Source organism: Varanus komodoensis, unplaced genomic scaffold (assembly GCF_004798865.1).
Source record: "Varanus komodoensis strain SLA01 unplaced genomic scaffold, ASM479886v1 scaffold30, whole genome shotgun sequence".
In the NCBI taxonomy this organism is placed as follows: domain Eukaryota; kingdom Metazoa; phylum Chordata; class Lepidosauria; order Squamata; family Varanidae; genus Varanus; species Varanus komodoensis.
Window position 1 is genome coordinate 12,610,105 of NW_025335762.1, and position 22,655 is coordinate 12,632,759.

Genomic DNA, 22,655 nt, shown 5'->3' on the forward strand with positions numbered 1-22,655 from the left:
TTTTAATTGTATATTTATTCATTTAATTCATTTTAACGGTGTCATTTTATACTCAGTCATGTTGTAGCCAGTTTATTTGTATAGGACTGGATATTGTATTTGCAGTTTTATTGTCTGTAAACCATCCAGAGAGTCCTCTGGGCTCTTGTGGTGGTATATAAATGTAATAAGTAATAAATAAATAACCCAGTCAAACTGAATGCTTACATTAGTTTGGCTCTTAGAAAGCCAGTTTTCTAAAGCATCAGGGAACTGATTAAGATCCCTTTTTGGTTTATCTTAAAACTAGCCATGTTGACTCCAATATAGGTTCCACAAGATTCATCCAAAGTTTATCTCCAACCAAAGGCACTTAGGGCTGCAGCCATTTTTTCTTACAGAAGCAGCCAGTATGGAGTATTTTGAGAGAGCCATTTTTAAAGCCTTGTAACACACGCCTGCAATATGGAGTGCTCTTATTGACAGCCTGGCTGCCATCCTATTCTCTTCCAGGAAACCCCACCGCATTCCCTTGCCCCAGTTTACATTTATTCCCTCTTCAGTGGTTAGCATTCCATTGTCAGTCCACAACAGTCTCCTCCCCACTCCCAGCAATGCCTTTTCCCCTTTCTTAAAAGCCTTGTTCACTTCTGTGCCCTTAGTTTTCCTAAGCTTGCCAATACTGCCATCTTCTAAGTGGATCTGATATATAAGCACTAATGCTCAGAATGGCCATTGCTTCCATATATAGGAGGGGCCACGAAATGCTGCAGTGCATTCCCTTCCCCCCTTTTCCTGCCCATTTTTGTGTCCACTGAGCATACATACTCATCCAGGCCCCTTTTTCTTTTTTAGTGGCTGGGGCCCACCCACTTTTGGCCAGTTCTGGCTGCATTAAAATCTTCAGATTTCTCCATTCGTGTCTGTGGGCAGCCCTCTGCCATCCCTGGGCACATTTTAAAATACCTTCTGAATAGGAGCCTGGATGTTACCCATCCGAACACTGAGATGGTGTCCACTCTTCCCTTTTCTGCTTATTCTATTTCTGCTCCAACCTGGATTGCACATGCCAGCAATTCCCCATAGCTGAGTGGGAATGAGCAAGAACACGGCCTCATTACTTTCTGGGTTATAATACCTAAACCCAGAAACTCCATTTAGGATTTAAACAATCCAGAGTTAACCCAACAATTGTCCGTGGCCCATTGACTGGTTTGCTCTGGGTGGTGTAACCCATGAACAGCGCAAGTGCAGAGATTGCCATCATCCAGAAAGAGCAGCACATTCACTCCCAACTCAACAATTCTGGAACTGGATCACCCAGGAATTACCATTATGTGTTTGCCATTCAGTTCCACATCCTGCAGGCATGACGGGTCTGTTTGGGATTTCATCCATTAACTTTTTTCCTGAAGACAGATATCTGCAAACTTAAGGACTACCCCTTGTGTGTGCGCACACCTAGGCTGTGCTGCAGTGGCATTTGGCTTTAGCTTCATGAGCACAGGAAGATTTGAACTGGAATTATGGCATGAATTCACCACATTGAATTCAACTGGTAAAGTCCCCCCCACTCCCAACCTTGAGATGAAATCAGATTCAAAGTCACATATTCACTTCAAGAAATTGCTAGGTTGGTTTGTTTTTCCACCTTCATTTAATATTTCAGTGTGAAAATACTAGAGAAAAGGATTATCTGTAGACTGACCTCAGTTCTGCAAAAACCAAAGGGCTTTTTCTGAATTTCATAGTTTTCGGTCCTACAGATGTTTGACATGCATGAAGAACACTGCCTAATGTCAGGATTGCACTCCCGTTGTGCATACAGTTACATATGTGTACACACATACACACAGAGATCACACATCCCCAGCTGACTGCACGGTTTCAGCTGCTGCTACAACCACGCAGGAGCACTTGGGTGCACATCATTCTAACTTGGCTGGCACAACAACTGTGAGTCGGGCAGCACGTCACCGTCTGAGCGGGAGGCCTCTTAACTCTGGCTTGAACAGTCTTTTCACTACAAGGCATAGCCAGCCTACCTAATCTCAGCGAAACAACGGCCTCTCTGAAGCTCTGTAAAGGCTTTCCCTTGGTTTTTCCACTGACAGCCAATGAGAATTTCATTACATCTATGCCTTTCCTCAAATGCCATCAGAATTTCTGAAGACACTAATGTTTAGAATCTGCCTGCTCCAGGTCCCAAACATTATATTGCAGATCTTACAGCCCCAGACACAGATTTCACATGTTTTCATTACAGTGCCTGACCTTACCCGTACACTTTTCAGATTTCCCTTTGACAATTCAGAAGGAGCTTCTGAAAAAGCTCCAAGGATGTAGAGTTTTATTTCTTTTAAAAAAATGTATACATTCTGCTGCTAAGGTTAGGAAATTGTTTCATCCATCAAAAGCTGATCCCTTCAAGCATAAAAACTTTTAAAGTGGTACATGTTCAGGTCCTTCAGAGGCGATGCCACCAAAACATGTCTCTAAACAGCAAGAACTGTATGGATGTCACCCCGGAACAAGAACCGGGGAGCCCTCCCACCCTCATCTTGCGGCTAGAACCACCATGATCCACTTCTTATTTCAGCACAGTAGGGATTACAAAATCCTGACCTGAGTTATACAATATACAAAGGATTATGATCATTGAGAAAACCCAACAGTTGCGGTGCAGTTCACTGTAAAGACCCCCATTGAAGCTACAACAAAATACGCATTACAAAAACCATTCATCCTGGGAACGGGAGGGAGAAATGGCACAGGGAAGAGTCAGGGGAGTATACAAAAAACAGTACAGGCACAGGTCTGAGACACGTTATAAAAACAAGCAAAGAACCTGGCTTTTGAAAAACTCACGAAGATGTTAAAAACTCAGGCTCCATTGCTCTGCTTCCCCCGCCCACCAAATATTTTTCTCCACACACGTAGTGCGATGCAAAACTATTGTCCAATGACAGCTTCAAACAGTGATCAGATGGGAGGACACGTAAGCCCCCTTGGCAGAATGCTCGGTGCCCTTCTCTGGATCACAGGAGCATGAGTACAAAGCATGGGGCAGTGCTCTTCCTTCCTCTCTGCTCTGGCTGTGATTCAGTGCACCAAAGCAGCCTTTTGCCTGGCAGGTGATGAGTGAGGTGAGGGCAGTCGGTCGGCTGAAGAGGAGCTGCTCAGGGTAGACTGAAGGTAAACTGTCTTGTGAAAGAGTTTGTTGCTAAGGAAGACCACCAAGGAAAAGAGACGCAACTGGAAGTGGCTATAACACAAGGAAATGACTATTAGCTTCTGTTCAAAGGCTTCTGCTCCGGTTGCAGTAGGTGCTTTGACCTTCACTGCAAAAATCCTACCTTATACCACCTAATGCAAACACAGAGCAATTCTTACACTTTTCTCTTAAGGGAAACCTGTGACCTGCTAGATGCTGTTTGAACCCCACTCCATTTGCCCCAGCCAGCTTGGGCACTGACAAAAGATGACAGAATCCAAGAGCATCTGGAAGGCCCCTGGTTCCCCGCCCCTGCTCTAACAGAAGCTACTGCTAGGCCTAGAAATTTTCCACATAGGCATATTCTTTTTGCTTTTCTACAGCCACACTGAAACTAATGTACTTTACTGAGGTATGGGTTCTTTTTCCATAAAGTGATGCTATTTCTGGAAGCCAAATTGCCTTCTATTGCTACCATTACACAAAATGTTCCCTCTGTTCCACATAAATGATCTGAAAGTATACTCCCGTGCCCCTAATGCCCCAAACGCCAAAGATTACAGGCATCTTATGCAAGGTGAAGGAGCACAAAGGTAAAGGCTGCATCCACACACCTCCTGTCCTCATTTCAGCTATCAAACTAGAGAGCTCTGTGGAAGAAAGGAGGCTAAGGTGCCAACCAGAATGCATCATCTTTCAGTGGCACTGGTCTTCTCCTCTCCCTGTTCCATGGAGTACCCACTAAACCTCTTCTCCAAGCTTGCTTTTGTGACTTTGGAGACACTGTGAGGCAGTGAGAGCCAAGGGTGTATCCCTTCGTGCCAAGGTCAGAACAATGTTTCATCCTCAGAGCTGGGAATCCAAACAGTTCTTGGCACCCCTATACACTGTCTAGAAGCCATAGGATTGCTCTGAATGTTGGAATTCTTACTCTGAGCAGCCCTAAATACTTATTTTGCTCTCTCTAGTCAAGACTCTGTTTTCTAGATCAAAGAGCAAGCATACTCCGTGTACTTCAAGCTCATTAGAAATATTCAGAATCAGTTTTTAGGGATTTGAAAGTTGTCTAGGTCAGTTCACTTCAGCATCACGTACATATCAATCAACAAAACTGGAAGAACCAGTTCTACACATGTTTTGCAAGGGAGATATACATACTATGCTTTCCCTGGTGACTTTGCTTCATTGGCGCTGATGATAAACAGAGGAAAAAGAATGGAGAACAGGCAGCCACTGAAAAGAAATAAAGATGTAAGCATTCAAACAGTACTTACTGGGAGATTATTTCTATTCAACAGGCTCTAATTACCTCAGGAAACAACATCTGACACAACTACGGCTCTGCGTCTCTGTGCAGACCTAAATAAAAAGGCCTATTTCCATGTTTTGTAAATGGCCAGCAGAGGCAAGCTAACTGCTATTGCAGATTCAGAACAAACTCCTATCAAACAAGTTTTTTATCATCTTCATCGCCACTGCCACCACCACACTGCATTTCTATCCCACCTTTTTCCTTGTGAGTAACCTTATGAGGTGGCTTATGCAGGTCAGATGGGTTAGGCTGGGAGTGACTGACTGGCCCAAAGTCACCAGGTGAGTGAGCTGAGTGTGAACTAGAACCCAAACTGCTGGGTCACCAGACCAGCATCCTAACCTGCATGTCACACTGGCTCTCTAAATTTGAAAGCATCAGAGACTACAGAGATTTCATGCTTTTCCTGCAGACCTTTTAAATAAGACAAGTCCAATGATAAAATTACCCAAGGAACATGCTCCTCCCCAAACCACCCGCACAATAACTTAAACACCAATTTGGGGAAATAATTTAGACACTCTCCTACCCCAAACAATAATTAATTATTTGTGCCCACTGGGAAACTGCTGTTTGCTATGGTGGTGGCTGGAGGGTAGCCAGTGCTGCTAAAACACTGTAGGCAGGTGCCACGAAGCTGAAACAGTAAGGCAGCTAGGCTAGCTGTGCTGAACAAACCCAGGCCTTTTCTCATCCACTTTCCTACTAGCTGGGCAGAATAAGCTGCCTAATTTATCATCAAGCACAATGCACCTCATTTGCAGGGAACCTACCATAATCCTTTATTTGCTTGCCCTGCAATCCACTGCATGAAAGCAAAGCCTTGGAAGATCTAGATTCTAGAGCCATTGTTCTTTCCCAGGTGAATGACCAGCCCTCTGTGCTGCTATTGCTCAAACCACTGATGCAAAGGGCAGGTTCAACAGAACAGCAGAGGGTTGCATGTCACTCTGGGGAACAGCGCTCTCACAGCTTTGCTGAGATAATCTTGGTCCCAGGCACAGGCTGACTGCAAGTCACCTTCCTGTGAAAAACCACAGGGCTCAGCTTGAAATATTTTTTCATGAGAACACTTCATTCCTCACCACCATCCCTTAACTAGCTAATGAACAGGTAGAATCTATCTGGAAAACAGGGCATAAGGTTTTAGAGAGAGGACCCCACGTGCAAGGGAAAACAAATCTTGCCTTTATGAGTTGCTTCCCGCTTCTCTTTTCTCTCCCCCCCGTATTTTCCTACAGTCTGTGCAATTCCTTTTCCATTAGCCACACACCCTCCTTTTCTCCCCGCAATTACCTCTTGTCCATTCTAGTTACTCAAAGGCTTTATGTTTGCTTGTTGCTCTAGTACAAAAATAAGAAAGAATGTCTCCTGTTTCTTAATAAATCACCTGATAATGTAAGATGACTGCATTGCAGTGAGGAAGGCCAGTGGTAATCCAAATCCAAAGTAATAGGGCCAGTTCCTTTCAATGTTGGATAACCGTTGATGCATTTCAATTCCTGAAAGGACAGAAGATTGAAGCATTAAAATAATAACAGCAGAAGCATGGCAGTATTGTCCCACATTCCTAGAACTCTGCAACATCCAAAAGTCAAAGAACTGGAAGCTCTTCAAAGAGCCTATACACAACTATGTAACACAGATCACAGCAGTTTACAACTACAGAATATGTATGCACTCTAGAAAGGAGCCTGCAGAACATGTAGTTTCATGAAGATTCCTATAGTTCGGTTCACATAATATGCTATGGTGTTTTCCTCAACACAAATACTAAAATATATGTGAAACCCACATGAAAGTAAAGAGAAGCACTAACCTTTGTTAAACCAACGGTACTCAAAACAGTACAGTGAGTAGAGCAGTGACATATGAAGCAGGCTAACCAATTGGCCAATGATATCAATGGGAAACAGACTCACAATCATTCCCTGTGGAAGGAATCAAGTTAAGTCGTCATTTTTCCTCTGCAAAAGTAGATTCTTTCAACTCACAGAGAAGGCACAATCACTTAACCGCTATCAACAGCCCCAAAACATAGAAACAAACGAACAAAACGAATCAGAAGGGGCTTCCCTGGGCCATTTAGTCTGATCCCCAGCTCCACCCATGTAAACAAATGAAAAGATGTTTAGCTAGTTATCCATTTATCTCCTTCCAGCCACCCCCATTATCTGTGCACTGCTGGAGTTCGATCACACCATCACTGTAAGGCAAAAGGTTCTGAGTCACATCTGTTCAAGCTTTAGAGAAATGCTGCCAGCTGCTCAGGTATCCCAATCGGTTCAGTAGAAGCATTTACAGTTTGTCCCATAACCTCACAAAAAAGATTCTTATAGCACATGGACCTAGTGAATAAACTTGCAATATTTTAGTATGGTAAGTGCAGTAACTTTAGTGCAAAAGGGAATGCTCAAATGGGGGAAGATTTCCTTTCTCCTCACCATACTTTTTATTTTTATTTTGGCAATGTAGATGAATATGGCATACATAATAGAGGTGAAATCAAGAGCGAAACATGCGAAAATGGATTGCTCCAGGGGTTAAAGTCAGACTTCACTTCAGAGTGGGGGTCAGACTAAATGGCCCGGGAAGCTATGATGAATGAAAACCAGTTTAAGGCATTTTAATGTCATGCAATCAGGCAAAGATCATTTACACAAATGGCACACAAAGTGGGAGAGACAGGAGTGGAGCATCCAGGTGAGCACCCAATGCAAGAACCCCCTGGGGTCCAACAGCCTCAACAAAAACTCCTTGGTTAACCTTCCCACTAGCAAAGAGTACCAAACACTGATATAGTGCCATGATATATTACTTCAACATCACTGCCCCAAAGCACCGAGATCACAATGTACAGACAAAGCTACCAACCTTTTTAGAAGCTAAAGCTGTCAACCACAAAACTACCCACTTCTCGTTCTCCACCCAGGCACGTTCTTAATACAGAGCGCCTGGGAAAAAATACCTCAGTCTTCGCAGGCACAAAGAACTGGTTCAATTATAATAATCACCTTTATGCTACATACAACTTCACCTACGGTTTGCTGCCCAAAACAGGGTTTGTCTGGAAGATGGCTGTACAAACAATGCTTTATCAAGTCCTAGGTTCTTTACTTCACTCCTCCTTTACCTGCTTCCTCTCTGAATCTCACAAGCCTTCGCAGCATTGACGTATCAGTATATAAAGGAACTTAGTATGTTTACCACTCTTGCCTGCTGCCACTGAAGCTTGGCAAAACAAGTAACAATCCCCAGTTCTAAGTTCAGACATAATGAAACCTATGGTTTAAACTACCCAGAGTTCACAACCAACAACCACCCATGGGTTCTCTTTTGGGGTTGTCTGTAGTTAAAAACCATGGTTTGCTAGCATGGCTGGGTTTGTATACTCTTAATTCAACATCTCATGTGGGTTAGCATTATGCACAAAACAGATCACTGCCTCTCTGAACCTTTCAATCTAAACTGCTAACAAAGTTTCAGAATATTTAGATTTGGTCTGTTTAGATTTGGTGCCCCACTTCCATTCAAACATTTCCTGAATCTTTCCAAATCAGCCCCATTTGGTTTGGTATTCAGGATTCATCTCACTCCAGAACACACTGCTCTAACTGTACTGTTATTACCTTTTATACATAGTTGGAACTTGCACTCTTCTTAGGGTGACACTACAGAAGTTGTCTTTTTATTTTGCTCATGTTCACTGTCTGGCTCATATAATTATATTTCTAATTGAAAAAGAATTGCTAGCTAGAATGTCCTGGTTATTTTTGGTGGGCAGTGAAGGGGCACTTCATTCAGTCCTTCAAATCATCTGCAAACGTATCTTTGCAGGATTCTTTGCTTTAAGTTACTTGCCCGAAAAGGGCTGCTGAATGCACAGTTCTCTCTCATGAAAAAAATGCAAGGCCTTGAGGATCTTTGGGTTCCATTATTCTCCTCTGTGTCTGCAGAGCATTTGTCCAGGCTTCATTTGCTCTTACCTGGATGAGAAAGAGAGCTTGCAGTAAAAGGTTAAACAACATGTCAGCAATAATTTTACTGACACTGGGAAAAGGCTGTGGTTTTCTTCCCGACACCTCAAATGCCAAGTCAGCAATGTCCTGAAATATAAACAAACATTTTAGAATAATTGATTCCCCAAGGCAAGGCATAGGCATAATAAAAAGGATTAAGAATAATCACAACACAGTTTTAGCAAAGAAAAAAATTTGAAGATAGAAATCATATTGTGTAAATCAGGAATCAGTAATGCATGAATTCAGCTGAATTTACTTTCAAAATGTCATTCTTTATCCTCTTTAAAAACAAAACAAATGGAGAAAGTTTTCAAAATGCAACACAAAATGGGGAGCAATAAAAGGATGCATTACATACAGAGGTCTTCATCCCAACACAACAGATCCTGTTTCTTCCATTTTCTAGGACAATGAAGTACGCTTGCTCCCCTCCTAACATCCAGTCATACAAATTGCAACACATTTGTGCATAATCACAAATGCATGCTTTTTATACACTACTGATTTTGCAGATATCTTCCCAAATTATGCATTAAAAGATGTGTAAACAAGGACAGCATAAAATCTTTAGAAGCCAATTCATGGATATGTATAAAGTTATGCGGGAGGTGGGTAGAGCATGAATAAACCACTATAGGTAAACCTTCAAGCTGCTATCCTGAACATAGTGAATAAGCAGCACTCAACATAGTGGAATTTATAATGGAATTTCTGAATAATCTTTCAGGGAACTGCACCATTAGAGCATCTTTCCTCCCCACCAAACAAAATGATATATTTCATGTAAATTTGTCAGTTGCTAAACACTGCATTAAGGAGCACTATCTTCTCAACAAGATCACCTACCTGAAACCAGATGGCATTGACAACTTTACTGAGCACAAAAAGAGGGAGGACCCAAAGGGCACTGAAGATGGAGGTGAGGGTGAACTCCAGCCAGGACCAGACATCACCATGTAATGAGGGGTCACCTTCCAGATAAAGACACAGTTGCCATTAATAATATGCACACAGAATTTACAGTGATATGGATGGCTCCTTTTTGCTATTGTGATGTAAAAGAAACTCCACTCTACGAATCTCATTTTCTAGCACCTAGGTGGAACAAAAGATCACTGATGCAGACACAAATATATTTAACTTTTCTTCATTATGACGTTTCAGTCTAAGCAGCTCACTGACTGACTTGCAGAAATAGTCAGAGCAGAAATATCTACGAGGCTAACCAGAAAAATAATATTGCAACATCCCATAAATTCACCAGGAATTCATATGAAATTTATCCAGTAGGTTTTACTTCCAATCAAATTTCTTTATTTGGGTTAGGTAAGTTTGCTAGTATTTGAGGTTTCTCTCCCAAAAAACAACAAGTGGGGAGAGAAGCCATTTGGCATTAAAATGCTCTCTTGTGCAGACAAGTTAAGTTTCATTATGGATCCATGTCATGGTCTGATCAGGCGCTATCAATTCTGATTGGTTCCTAGGAGCTCTAAAGGCCCTGAGAGTATGATAGCGTTCTCCTCAGTTGTCCCACTTTAAAAAAAAATTAGGCAAAAGCAAGGCACCACAACCTAACAGAAAACATTACTCTATGGATTCTACAGTGTCTGATACAATGCCTGACAACAAAGCAAGATTTGCGATTGAAACACCTGGGCTAAAATGCTTCCTCCCATGTGGGATAGTGTGCCATTTAAGTTTCTCAGCAATGTAGAAGCATGAAATGCATTACTAGCAGATAAAATCCTTCAACATAATAAATCACCCAAGTACCTGGGTGATCATAAAGAGACCCAGGCCAGGATCATATGCACTACTTTAGGTGTCCCCAAAGAGTTGCACAGACCAATTGCAATGTCTGATTTTTTTTCCCTGTTTGTGTGGTAGACCATATTTGAAACTTATGCAGCTCCCCACAGTTCCAAAGAGGTCTGCCATACAGTATAAGTGGCTGCTGTTCAGGAAACCCAGGCCCAGAACTCCCTTTGACACACACAACTATGCAACTAGTTACTCATCCAAATTTGCATGGATTGATGACTGGCAAACCACATCCCAGAGCACTACCTGCTCGGCAACAACTGGGCACTTCTCTACTTACCAATTATATGGGCTGTCACTGATTGAAGTACAGGAATGAACACCCGGTAGAACAAGAAGAGACTAAGCTAAAAGGGAGAAGCAAGAAGTAAATCACTACCGCTTAGTATATTCATATCCCTTCCCAATTGACCCACAATCCTGAAATTTCAGGGTAAATTTGCAATGTTCCTACCATTCAAAGTCCACAGTTTCTTTCAGGAGCATATTATTTTGCTCATACAGATGCATGTGTGAGAGGATACTTGCATCCTACAGCAATATGCAGGATGGTATGGCTTTGTTCCTTATCAAAATAATCGAAAGTGCCCCCTTGCATGTGCATCTATATGTACGTGGGAAAATCATGACCAGGAAAAAGCAACTGACATTGGAATGTTACAGACACAAATTTAAACAATTAGATTTTTGTGAATATAGGCAATTAACCCTGTCTCCTAGATCACAGTTGTCATTTAGATCGCTATCCTGTCTACCAACCTACTTTGGAATCCCACTCTTATCATTAGTTGTCTAATTCAAATAGTGCAGAATGTCAGACATGTGACTATATCTGAATTTCAAAGATGCTCGTGCCTTTTTAATATAAAGCAGCTGCTACATAGGAGAAAGGACAGGTTCTCATGAGGGTCCTAAAATTCTACCTCCTGGTCTCTCAAAACCTTGTGTTACCACATTCTAGCTTTACTATCCTTCAATTTATATTGCCCATACATGTAAAGCTCTGTACTATTTCTATAATCATGAAAGCCAGAAACATGGTTTATTGTACATAAATAAAAGCCATGCTGCCATAATTACGTGAGGAAAAACCTAGGCTGTAATGCACATGCCACAGACGCTGAACTCTGAACATTCTTCATCCAGAAACTACCAAGCAAAGCATTAATATAAATGTATAAAGCTGGTATAATCTCTATAATGAAGACAGAGCACCAAAAGAATTTCAAGAATATTCCTTCCAGCTGCAAACAAAATGAATAACTGGACAGTTCCTTTTTAATACTTCCATACCATTTCTTCATTAGCTAAAGCAAATCCTAATGGCTGTGAAACATCCATTATACCACTAATATATTACTCTGTTCATTGGCTTTCAACTCAAGACAAGACTTGGCCACACAGCTGCATTTGGAACTGGTGAAACAGGATCATGCAATGAAGCAAGGAGTCCCTGACACAGAAACCTAAACTTGTCACTGGATCACTGGCATGTTGTCAGTGGATCAGCAGGATGCTGGCAAAGATCACTGGCAGCAAAATAGTGTGAGAATTAGAATGGAACACCTTCCAAATCAGACTCCAAAACAACTGAAAATACTGAATCTGGAATATTAATAGATTGACAGCCCCAGTATACTAGGACTGAGCAATTTTTCAGCTAACCCTTCTTCAAGTAAAACTTGAAGCTTTAAGGCACTGACAAGTTTGGCCTGCAAAGTGTAGCATGACCTGATTTAACAGTGCAAACAAGCCAACTCATATGCACCAAAGCAATGTATCTGATTTTTTTTTAATGTAAATACCTACTTACCCAGAATACACCACCATTCCATGCACAACACTGAAATATCCGGCTTACTATCCGGGGTTCACTAGAGAGAAATAAAGTAAACACATTAGAGTTCCTCAAAGTTAGAACCTGAATGTACTAAAAAAAACAAAACAATTTTCTCTCAAGGAAGAATGTGACCCAGATGGATATTCTACAGTCATCATGGCAAGTTTCTTCTTATTTCTTCCTAGTGGATACTCTGGAGGGCCCTAGTGATGCAACTAAGCAGATGTGGTGCTTTTGCAAGGGAGCCCCATGGATAATTTACTTAGAAAAGTATTATTTTTAAATCACTTCATGTAGGCCCATCATATGTAGAAAAAACAAATCCCTAAATAAACTGCCCCAATTTTTATATATCCCAACTGCTTTGCTATCTTTTATGATTTTCGGTTGCTCATTTTGGTTATGACCAGTTCTCAGGCAGGTAAACAAAGAAGAGGGAGGTCATTTGGAGTGGCTCAAGGGATTCCTACACTTACTTCTCCTGTCTCCTCTCCTCACTCTGTGCTCTTCGCTGGGCAAGTACACTGCTTGCTCGTCTTTTTCGCTGCTCTTCCCTTTTCTGCTGAATCCGAGCATCCAGTTTGGATATTGTGCAGATTCCCCATATGGAATCTTTAATTCCCTGCAGGTACAAAGGAGGCATCAGGCTAAAATTTAGCATATGGGGTAGGAAAAAAGCAGAAGGAATAAGGAAAGGTTACAGATTTAAATAATGTTGTGGTAATGGCAGTTTAAGAGATTCTGAATGAGTTTGGGAAGAAAAGGGAAATTTGCTTGTTTCCCCTGCTCAAATATACACGCAAACACCCCTACCTTTCTCTAAGCTTACTGACCAAATCCCCTTTTAGGAAGGGAAGCAAATCTGAGCTGAAGGATTACTCAGGGGATCCTGCTCATCATTAGATCACATAGTTGAGCTTCCTTTGGCAAAAAATATGCTTTCCAATCTCCGTATCAGCTCAGAGCCAAACTTCACTGAATTGGGGCAAGATGGTAGAATTCTCAACAACAGAAGTCTGAAATGGGTCATGTCACATTTATATTCCCCCAGTATAAGCATCTCCTTCCCTAAAGTAAGCTAGAATATTAAGAAGAATATCCTTTTACTCTTGGGGTACTAGTTTATCATACACATTAAAACATACTGACAATACTGTTGCAAGCAGAAGAATACAAACTGCTACACCACCTCCCCCGCTTTGTATAATGTGTAGAATGTTTTTAATTGCTATGCGATTTTTAAACAGAGCCTGCAAATGGCTATAAGATAATTCAGATAAGATAAGATGTCACAGACAGCAGTTTCCAGCCTTTGGAATAGTTATTCATAAGAACACACCTGACAGCTATTATAGAAACACTTCCAAATTCTATTTTATCAGACACTGAAACTGAAACAAATATAGAATATGTAACTTAGACAAACATTTATTACTTGCTTCTTTTGTATATTTTAACAATATTTATGGAATGCCTCAGAAATTCAGTGCTATACACAATATTAGCCAGAATGACATTCCAAGAGTAAGCAACAGCAGCTACTGGAAATTCTAGATCAGCGACTGCTGGGGCTTTCAAGCCAAAATTAGAGAACTGGGAGCTTGATGGTAAGAACATGAACCCAGGGGCTGTTAGGATGCTGAAGGGTGTGCCCAATTCCAGCTCTCAAAAATGGACAAGAGCAGAATCAAAGCACACACAAATAGCTCTGGTATAAGCTGCAAGTAGGGCATCCAAAAAACCACAATCTGTTCTGTGTGAAAACGCAGCCCCTTGAGTACATCAAGAGTTCAGGACAGCTCCAATATTAGTTCTGGGATTTTTTTCTTCCTTCTGACATTTTCCCAAATTAGCGACTTTGAGCAACTGCCAATTACTCTGTAGCCAATTACTCTGTAGCCATCAGCACTCTCAATTATAGTCAAAGATCAATCCATGAGTAACACCTACTTTTAGCTGCCAAATGACCTATAACAAAACCATTCAATATCCAAGCATTCATAAAAACATCAAAAAGCAGTTTGTCTTCTCTTTTGGAAAGAGAGTGTCCCTTTGGAGATCTTGTGCTACAATTATCTTGTGGCAAAAATAAAGGGCAGTCTGCCTGATATTTTTTAAACTGGCGAGCTTCATACAGGCTGGAATATCCCTTGGCTTGATACAGTGAAGACTTCAAGCAAGCTTATACCACAATTAGGCCCATTTTCCCGCCCTATCTAAGCAAAGCAATGCCACTGGGCACTCCTAGGCATGGGCCCTGCTTTAGTGCAATCCTATAGCCCATTCTTCTACACAAACAATTGCAGAGGTGGGTTCATGCACAACAACAAGCCTGATTTCAACAAGCCACAACATGTGTATTTCACTTAGCTACTTCCTGATTTGCCATAGTATCTAAAGCAGCACATTTTGTGTTACTCTGTTTTTTCAAACCATCAGTCCAAATGAGGTTTTGATTGAGGTTTGGAGGCAAGTGCAAACCATAGTCTGCTGGTTCAATGTGCAAACCAAAACATAATTAAGCAAAGCATGCAAGACGAATATAGGTGCACTCAAGATAGCTTATCTCCATGGCACCAAACCAGGGATGCATGAACTTTTTGACCCCAAGTCCCTGTGATGCTGGAGGTCTGCACATACTCACAGGGTTTTCTTGGTAGTGCTAACAAGGAAACCCCTTCTTTATCACCAACATCTAAGCAAAAAACTGAAGATAAGGGAATGGATTCACTTCCTAGCAATATTGTGGGAAACCCCAGAGTCTCTAGAATGTTCTTGGTGGTTGCAGAGGTAGCAGGAGTCTAGTGACCTGACGGAAATTACTTAGAGGGCAATCACTTTGCTTACCCCCTGAAGTAAAACATGATTCCATGTACTCGCATAAAGTGATGGGAGCCCAGGGGAATTTGCAATGGGAGCAATTTTACTCTGCCACCTCTACTGTCACAAAAATCCTAATAAGAACAGCCTTGGAAGATCTCAGAACTTGGTCTGTCCTGCTATACAGAAGCTGGCTTGATACTTTAGAAAGCCAGTGTCCACTGGTAATGATTAAAACAATTAAAAATCTAATTTTAGCCTGTAAACACAGTCCGTCATCTATTTATGGTGTTGGTGGTGATAGTAGTAATAATAACAATAGTAACACTTACCCTGATGAGATCATTAAGGAAGATCTTGACACTATCTGCCATCTCTACGCCAGCATTGCCTCCACGTCTAGCACTATCAACTACACGGTGAAGGGAAGAAATGAACCCAGACCTGTCTCATTGTGAGGAGATGGGAAATTGGTAAAATCTAGCAGAAGGAAGAAAGAAAAATTGACATTACAAAAGCAGTAGGCTTGCATTCATTTTGATAATTCACACATTCAATTCAAGGTGTTCCTCTCCCAAAATTATACAAGTAATGAAATCTCTATCTTGCACGGAGCTCTGAATTTACCTCTACTCTAGCTTCTTGTATCCCATACCTAAACATATCAAGGATTCTGCAAATGATTCATCTGTTAGAACAGCTACAATAATTGGGCATCAGAACACTGGCCCAGCATTCACCTTCCCTGTTTTCAGTAGGGGTGGGAACACCAAGCAAAGTTTGAAGACAGCACAAAAACGCAAAGGGGGTGTTTTCTAGTAACTGAAGCTGGGGCTTTAATGCCCATACACAGCACCCAACCAGTCTAGCCCTCCGACTACACCTTCCATATTTCTTGATCTACTCCAATCCACTCATTCATTCAACGATCAACCAGTGCAAATTTTCTATTTTATATAATTTGTTCAAAAAGAAGGGAAGGTTATATACACAGGCCGTAGAGCATTTGTTTTTGCACACCTGTTCTGAGCCTCTTCTTTGGACTTATTATTTATTTATTTGGGAAACTTGTATGCCGCCCCATTCGCATAAGCCTCACATAAGCCTTGAATCATACCCTTGGAAATATTGACCAAATTCAACTGGGAAGGATTATTTACTATGAATGCTAGAGCTGTTATAGCAGGGAGTAATCAGAACATAGTATGCAGAGGGCTCTCCAAGAGGAACAGGCCTGAACCCACGAAGGATAAATGCATGCCTATGATTAGTGAACATTTAACTGGATATGAAGTGCTCCATATTCAAAATGGCTACAGCCATTACAATAGTTCATGCCATTTTACATAGTGAAGATTGCACAGTAACATAAGAAAAAGGGGATTTGGGGGGGGGGGGGCAAGTCTCAGGCTAAGAAGCTTGCAGTCTAAATAACAATAGAAACTGACTAATGGGAAGGATACCATGACAGCAATAAGGGAGTATTGTGAGCAAATTTAGTTTTGACTATTGCGTCTTAAGACATTAAACTACAACTTTTAATAAAGCTGAACCATAATTTAGTGAATTCTTTGAATTGATAAATCATGGTTTGTGGAGGACTAACAAGTTTGTAGAAACAATGGTCTGAAGTAGGTCATCAAAGGATGGTTTGAAAAAAAAATCCATGATATCCAAACTAAAAAAAAAAAAAACACACAGGTTACTCAATGACCTGTCTTCTACGAAGCAAACCGGTGCAACAACTCAAGTCCTCAAAGGAAGACTTTCTGGTTGTACCAAAACCTGCAGAATGCCATCTTGGAGCAACCAAAAGTAGGCTCTCTTTGTGATGCCGCATACCTTATGCAACCTTCTTCTCATTGATATACAGGAGGCAAAAAAATAACTGGCACCTTAAACATGCCACTAAGACCCTTCCTCAGCAATTGTGCTACCCCTTCTATTCGCTGGCTTTTTTACTCTGTTTGTAGTTTTAATGTCCATAAAAATGTTTGTAAATTGTATTATGTATTTTAATGTACATTGTAATGTATGCTAATATCTTTGTGAAGTACTATATTAGATAGGGGTAAGTAGTTTATAAAACTATTCAAGATAGATTAGAGACATTCCTTTAGCAGTGAAATCTTACTGCCATTGTGATTCAAGTAGATAAAGGAAATTACTTCCTGGAAAACGCAAATCAAACCTTGATTCAAAGGAATTATCCCTATTGGTGAAATTGTTCCATTTAGCAATTTTTGAAAGAAGAGAGAAAGTGGAAGAAAAACTAGGATTGTAAAAGAAACTGTTGTGCAGAAGGTGGCAAAAATGCAAACACACGTTTCTTATAGCCATGCACTGGGTTATCATGCTTTATATTATTAAGTATCTGTATACTGGTCTTTTGCCTCCGGTGACAAGAAATGATGATCCAGAGACTGATCATGTAAACCATTTTCACATGACATCAAGGAAAAATATATTCCATTTTCATCTAAAATCAGTTCAACAGCCAGTTATCCAAAAGTTCCCATCCAAGCTGCCATGAAAATTAGAGTTCTACAAAGGAGCTAAGGATCACTAACATGTTTTTATCACTCAGAATACAATTTCCAATACTTTTTGGAAAAATTGGGGTCATTAGACCATTTTCAAACCGGTTCAAAATTATCTTAATGCCCCAATACATCTACCAGTGTACCCTACAGCAAGCACATGGATTTCAGAAAGTATAAATCTGGATATACATATTATATTGCAACCTAAATTCCATTCAGAGTAAACATGAATTTGTTCATACTTCAGATAAGAATGACACACTGAAAAGCATTTCAAGAATTTAGTAAAAAGCATCCATATGAATTATGAGGTCCCACAGACCCCTTCCTTATGGGCATTAACTCTTCTTGACAGAACCCATTCAGTTTAAATCAAGTGTTTGCCTGTTGCCGCATATGAAATACTACTAACACCACTCCAGAGACTATGGCATCTAAGCACAGTTCACTGAATCATTGCACTTGAAAACAAAAATGAAAGTCTAGTCTCAGGATTTATTCATCCTCTTTCAAAAAAGGCAAATTAATGTTGTTCTTAGCAAGCACTCAAGTGCTCTACTTAGAATAATGTTCACAACAACCTACATCACTAAAGTCACTCTAACAATAATACTGAGCATTTATAAACCACTTTATGAAGTTCAAAGAACTTCCCATGTGTTCCCAGCAACTGCCTTGTCAGGTAGGCTCATACCTAAAATTATTTTAAAATACACTAAAAATTATGACAGCCAGTGTGATCAATGGTTAGAGTCGTGGACTGGGGGTTAGAAGACCTAGATTCTCATTTCTGCTTAGTCATAAAGCTTGCTGGGCTACTTTGGGCTAGTCCTTTCAGCCTAACCTACCCCACAAGGCTGTTGTGAGAGTAAAATGGAGAAAAGGGGGAGGATCACCACCTTGAAGGAAAAACAGGATAAAATAGTAACTAATACATTAATGACAAGCTGAGAAAACCACAGCTTGAACAAGTCCACCTAGCAAGTTTATAGCAGCAGCAAGTCTTGAAAGGGGAACTTCTTGGACCAATAACCACCACTGGAGTTCCAACCTGACACAGGCCCTAGCTCAGGCCTTTTGGAAATCATGATAAAACTAGAAGCAATGGTGCCCACCCACTTCTTTCCTGCAATATCTCCCACATAAAGCATGCCCATGCCACACCAAAATGAAAATGGGGTCAGTTTAGAAGAAAATAAGGGGTGTTCATTGCATTAAAAAACAACAAAAAGCAGTGATCCCTATAAGGTTTTCAAGGGGCAGGGTGTGGAAGAATGCAAGAGAGAGCCAGAGCCCAACAACAGGCTAGAATAAAAGGGGGCCAGCCCCTGCCCAGAGCTGAATAACGGGGTGTAGCAGCGGGGGATTGCACAGATGGGCTGCAAGGGGGCTGGGAGGCCATTAGAGCAGGGAGAAGCAACAGCATGGGGAGACGGATAAAAAAAATGGCTTCGGGTGCATGGGGGCCCTGCAAGGAAGAGAGAAGAGAGAGAGGTATACGCTAGTCAAAGCAACAGAGAAATAGGGCAATATAGAGCTTATGGTTGCAACGAGGGGGGCGGGGCGGAGGGGAGGGGAAGGGAGGGGATCGCTTATATGGCGAGATATGAGGTTACGGCAAGGGAAAGGCCAGCACGGAGGTGCGGCGGGACGGGACGGGACGGGACATCGAGGCTTCCAGGTCCTGGAGCGATCCCAGGAGCGCCTGGAGTTTGCAGTACCGACAAGGAGAAACGCCAAAACCGGTGCCTGGGATGGAGGGAGAGGGAGGCCCCCGCCGCGGAGAACACGAGCGCGCGCGCGGCCTCTGATACTTGCCGGCCCAAGACACTCGGAGTCCGTGTTGGCAGCCGGCCCGACCCAAGCAAAGGACCAGCGGGTGACAGGCCGCCTCGGCCCCCGGGAAAAGCTGACCGGGCTGATCAACCAGCTCCTTGAGCAACACCGGCCGGAGAGCCACTGCGCCGGCGCACATGCTCCTCCTCCGCTCCCCCTCCCTCTCCGAATTGCCGGGCGCCAGCCGGCTGCTCAAAGGAGCATCCCCAAGAGGCAGCTCGAGCGCCTCGCGCATGCGCGCCCTCTCGGGTACCGAGCACGCGCAGTGAGGAGCCGTGCACGAAAGGAGGAAGGGAAGAGACTGATGCCGCCTCAGGAAGGCGCATTGTTGCTATGGGGACGCGTGTCCTGATGCACACGACTGGTTTAAAATGTCAAAAGGCTGCTTTAAAATTTAATAAAAGTATATTCTGAACCCAAAATTGTTGTAACACTGCTTCCATGGTTGTTCTCTCCTTAGAAGTAAGGCCCATTCATTCAATGGGGCAGACAGCCTTCTATTTATTCCACTTTGGAAAAGTCTCACTGGACTCAGTGGGACTTACTGCTGAGTACAGACATACACGATTGCATTGCTAAATACTTACCCTCAGCCTGCACAGAACTAGCCAAGTCTGAGAGCTGCATTTTAAAAGGCTGACATAACATTACTATTTACTTTCAAAATATTTGGTAAGAATTTGAAGATAAGAAACATGATTTACTAATGCTTTTAGTCTGGACTTTTAAAATAGTTCCATCACAGTATTTGGAATTACATTCCATTTAGAGAAACTAAAATACAAACTAATATTAATCTCATATTACCAAATGTTACTTAGGCAACTTGACAGCACTTAGTGAAATTCCATGCATCTTTGGAAGTAAGCCCAAGATAAACACAGTGACCAGTTTACATAATCAAAGTTACCTACTGCAGCTTAAGCCACAGTGGGATAACACATGCTAGCATGTGCCAGTTGGCATTTGAATATTCCTTGCCTGTATGGGATAAATATTGAATAGAATCCATATTAAAGAGCCAGTGTGCCATAGCAGTGGATTGGAAATCTGGGTTCTAGTCTGTCCTTCGCCATGAAATTTACTGGCGAAAATTTCATGACTTTGGGCAAGCCACAGACTTTCAGCCTAACCTACCTCACAGGTTAGGGTTGCTATTGTGAAGTTAAAATGAAAGTGAGAGGCTTGCATGCTGCCTCAGAATCCTAGCAAGAGGAAGAAAGGTGGTCTATACCTTATAAAGTAATAAGGTTAACGCTGTAAAAATACTGGACCATTCTTTGACAGTATTTGAACAGACCCACATTCTTAAACACAACACCACACTGACTCCCTTTAAAGCCACAGATGGTTTGAGATCCAAGTGCTCCCTGCTAGCAAAGAATCGCCTGGGCTTTAAACACCCAAGCTTTACAATGTTTCATAACTTAAATAAGCCAGTGGCACTTGCACAAGTAGCAAACTCGAGCATTTTAGCCTTTATACACCTATGCAACCATATAAACAGACAGTGCACATCTATTTAGTCCTTAATAGTAGCGATTAGCCCTTTTCTTGGACCAGAATGAAATGGGTGGCATGATACAGTTAAGATGAACGAAGGATCAATTACAGCACAGGTACAAGAAGCATTATTAGCGCCCACCTTTCAAAATGCACGATTCTCAACACAAACATAACATGTTCCACCATACCTACACACAAGGTGCATGGATTCTCCAGCGCAGCTCTGCAACATGTAGAAACTGGCACAGACATCCTGGCGGAGACATAACTTTCCCTCACCCAGAGGAGGACACTGTGCGAACTGATTCCTTATTTGCAGCCCCTCTTCCTCCACCTTCATGCCTACCTCTTGGGACTCTCCAAATCGCCCTCCTCCTGGTCTCCCCGCACGCCTCTCAGTCCAATGCAGCACAATTCCTTGCCTTCCAGTTCCGTTCTGTCCGAAGCAGCTCCTCGTCCCGGCCCCAGAGCATCTTTGTTCCACGCAGCCGACGGCCTCTGGGAAATGTAGTTTTATATCTTCCTTTGCATAACAGGAGTCCTAATAAATGTTTGCACGGCCTTGAGTGGCTGCGGAGAACACTCCGAGTACTGTAGTTCCTAATAGGTTTTTCTCCGTGCCCAATGAAAAAGGGAGCTCTGTTGGTCACGCCACGTCCGCGAGAACGGGCTACACCCCCTTTCTTCTCTGCTTTGATTACAAGTTTTGCCTGTTACTTCTGCAGGCTGCATTGAAACCCAGTTAGAATGCAGCAGAAAGCTACCGCTCCTATGCTAAAGGAATTGTACAGGTTGCCTGTATATTACTAGACTCCATTTAAGGTGTTTGTATTTGCTTAGGAAACTGTGAGAAACTGAGGACGAGAATATTAAGGGATGTATGGAACCCATATGAGTCTGCTCACTTGCTGTGCACATCAGGATAGAACCATCTGGTGCTGCCCAAAATTTCAGAGGTCTTGTCCATGGTGGCTTAGCATAGGGCCTTCAGTGTTGTGCTCGCTCTCTAGAACTCCCTCCCATTGCAGATTAGGCAAGTGGCAACACTTCTGGATTTGAAGTGTTGGGAAAGGTTCTCTCAGAAGCTCATGTTGAAATTGTTGCATGTTTTCAGGCATCTTTCAATTACACATTCCTTATTCTGACCCTCTGCCTAACCCTCTTCAGCGCAATCCTGAGATGTTTGGCGAAGCATTTTGCCAATCATGTGGGTTTTCAGACCCACAAAACATGCCTTCTAAATCCATGGAACAGAGGAACCAAGTTAAGCTATGGTTTGGTTCTCAGGTGTGCAATCTTCTGCATGCATTCCAATAAACCACTCATTCCACTGTGGGATATGAATTCCACATCATTTTTGTTACCACAATTGGAATCAGCAACAAAGATAGGTATTATCACTCTTAAAGAGTCCAGTGCCCCAGCAAGCTAACGAGCTAAACTCTTCACATTGGTACTGTAAGGCAGTCCTTGTTGAAGAAGGGCCTTCTATTCTCTCCTTCTGCTGGCTTTCCCCCCACCCTTATTTGTCCTTTGCCCCCTAAATCTTTTGTCTTGCACTTCTGCAAACCTCAGGGTTCTCCTGATCATGGTAGCGCTTTGATTCCGTGTCTGTTTCAGTCATCACCTGAGCTTGCAGGCCCTGATTACAGTTAAAACTTTCTAGGTTCTGTACAGGCTAAAGTAATTTGAGTGCAACAGGTATCCTTGCTCCACTCCTTGGTTCAAGTTCAGCAGAGGCAACCAGAGCAGCAGCTAAGCA

At 42.1% G+C, this 22,655-nt stretch overlaps 1 protein-coding gene across 2 annotated transcripts; it reads right to left on the bottom strand.

Moving 5' to 3' along the window:
* Window positions 1-1,617: 1,617 nt before the first annotated feature.
* EI24 (EI24 autophagy associated transmembrane protein) lies at window positions 1,618-21,258 on the bottom strand. 2 transcript variants are annotated; one of them, XM_044437674.1, is made up of 11 exons: window positions 21,240-21,258; window positions 15,341-15,488; window positions 12,665-12,810; window positions 12,162-12,222; window positions 10,629-10,695; window positions 9,374-9,498; window positions 8,492-8,611; window positions 6,325-6,436; window positions 5,896-6,007; window positions 4,352-4,426; window positions 1,618-3,244 (listed from the first exon to the last, which is right to left on the bottom strand). In XM_044437674.1, the coding sequence occupies exons 2-11, from the start codon at window positions 15,380-15,382 to the stop codon at window positions 3,082-3,084; spliced, it is 1,023 nt and encodes a 340-aa protein (XP_044293609.1). In that variant the 5' UTR covers window positions 15,383-15,488; window positions 21,240-21,258; the 3' UTR covers window positions 1,618-3,081. The 2 variants fall into 2 exon arrangements, with proteins under 2 accessions (XP_044293609.1, XP_044293608.1); XM_044437673.1 differs by lacking the exon at window positions 21,240-21,258 and adding an exon at window positions 19,370-19,538.
* Between the last annotated feature and the right edge of the window lie 1,397 nt (window positions 21,259-22,655).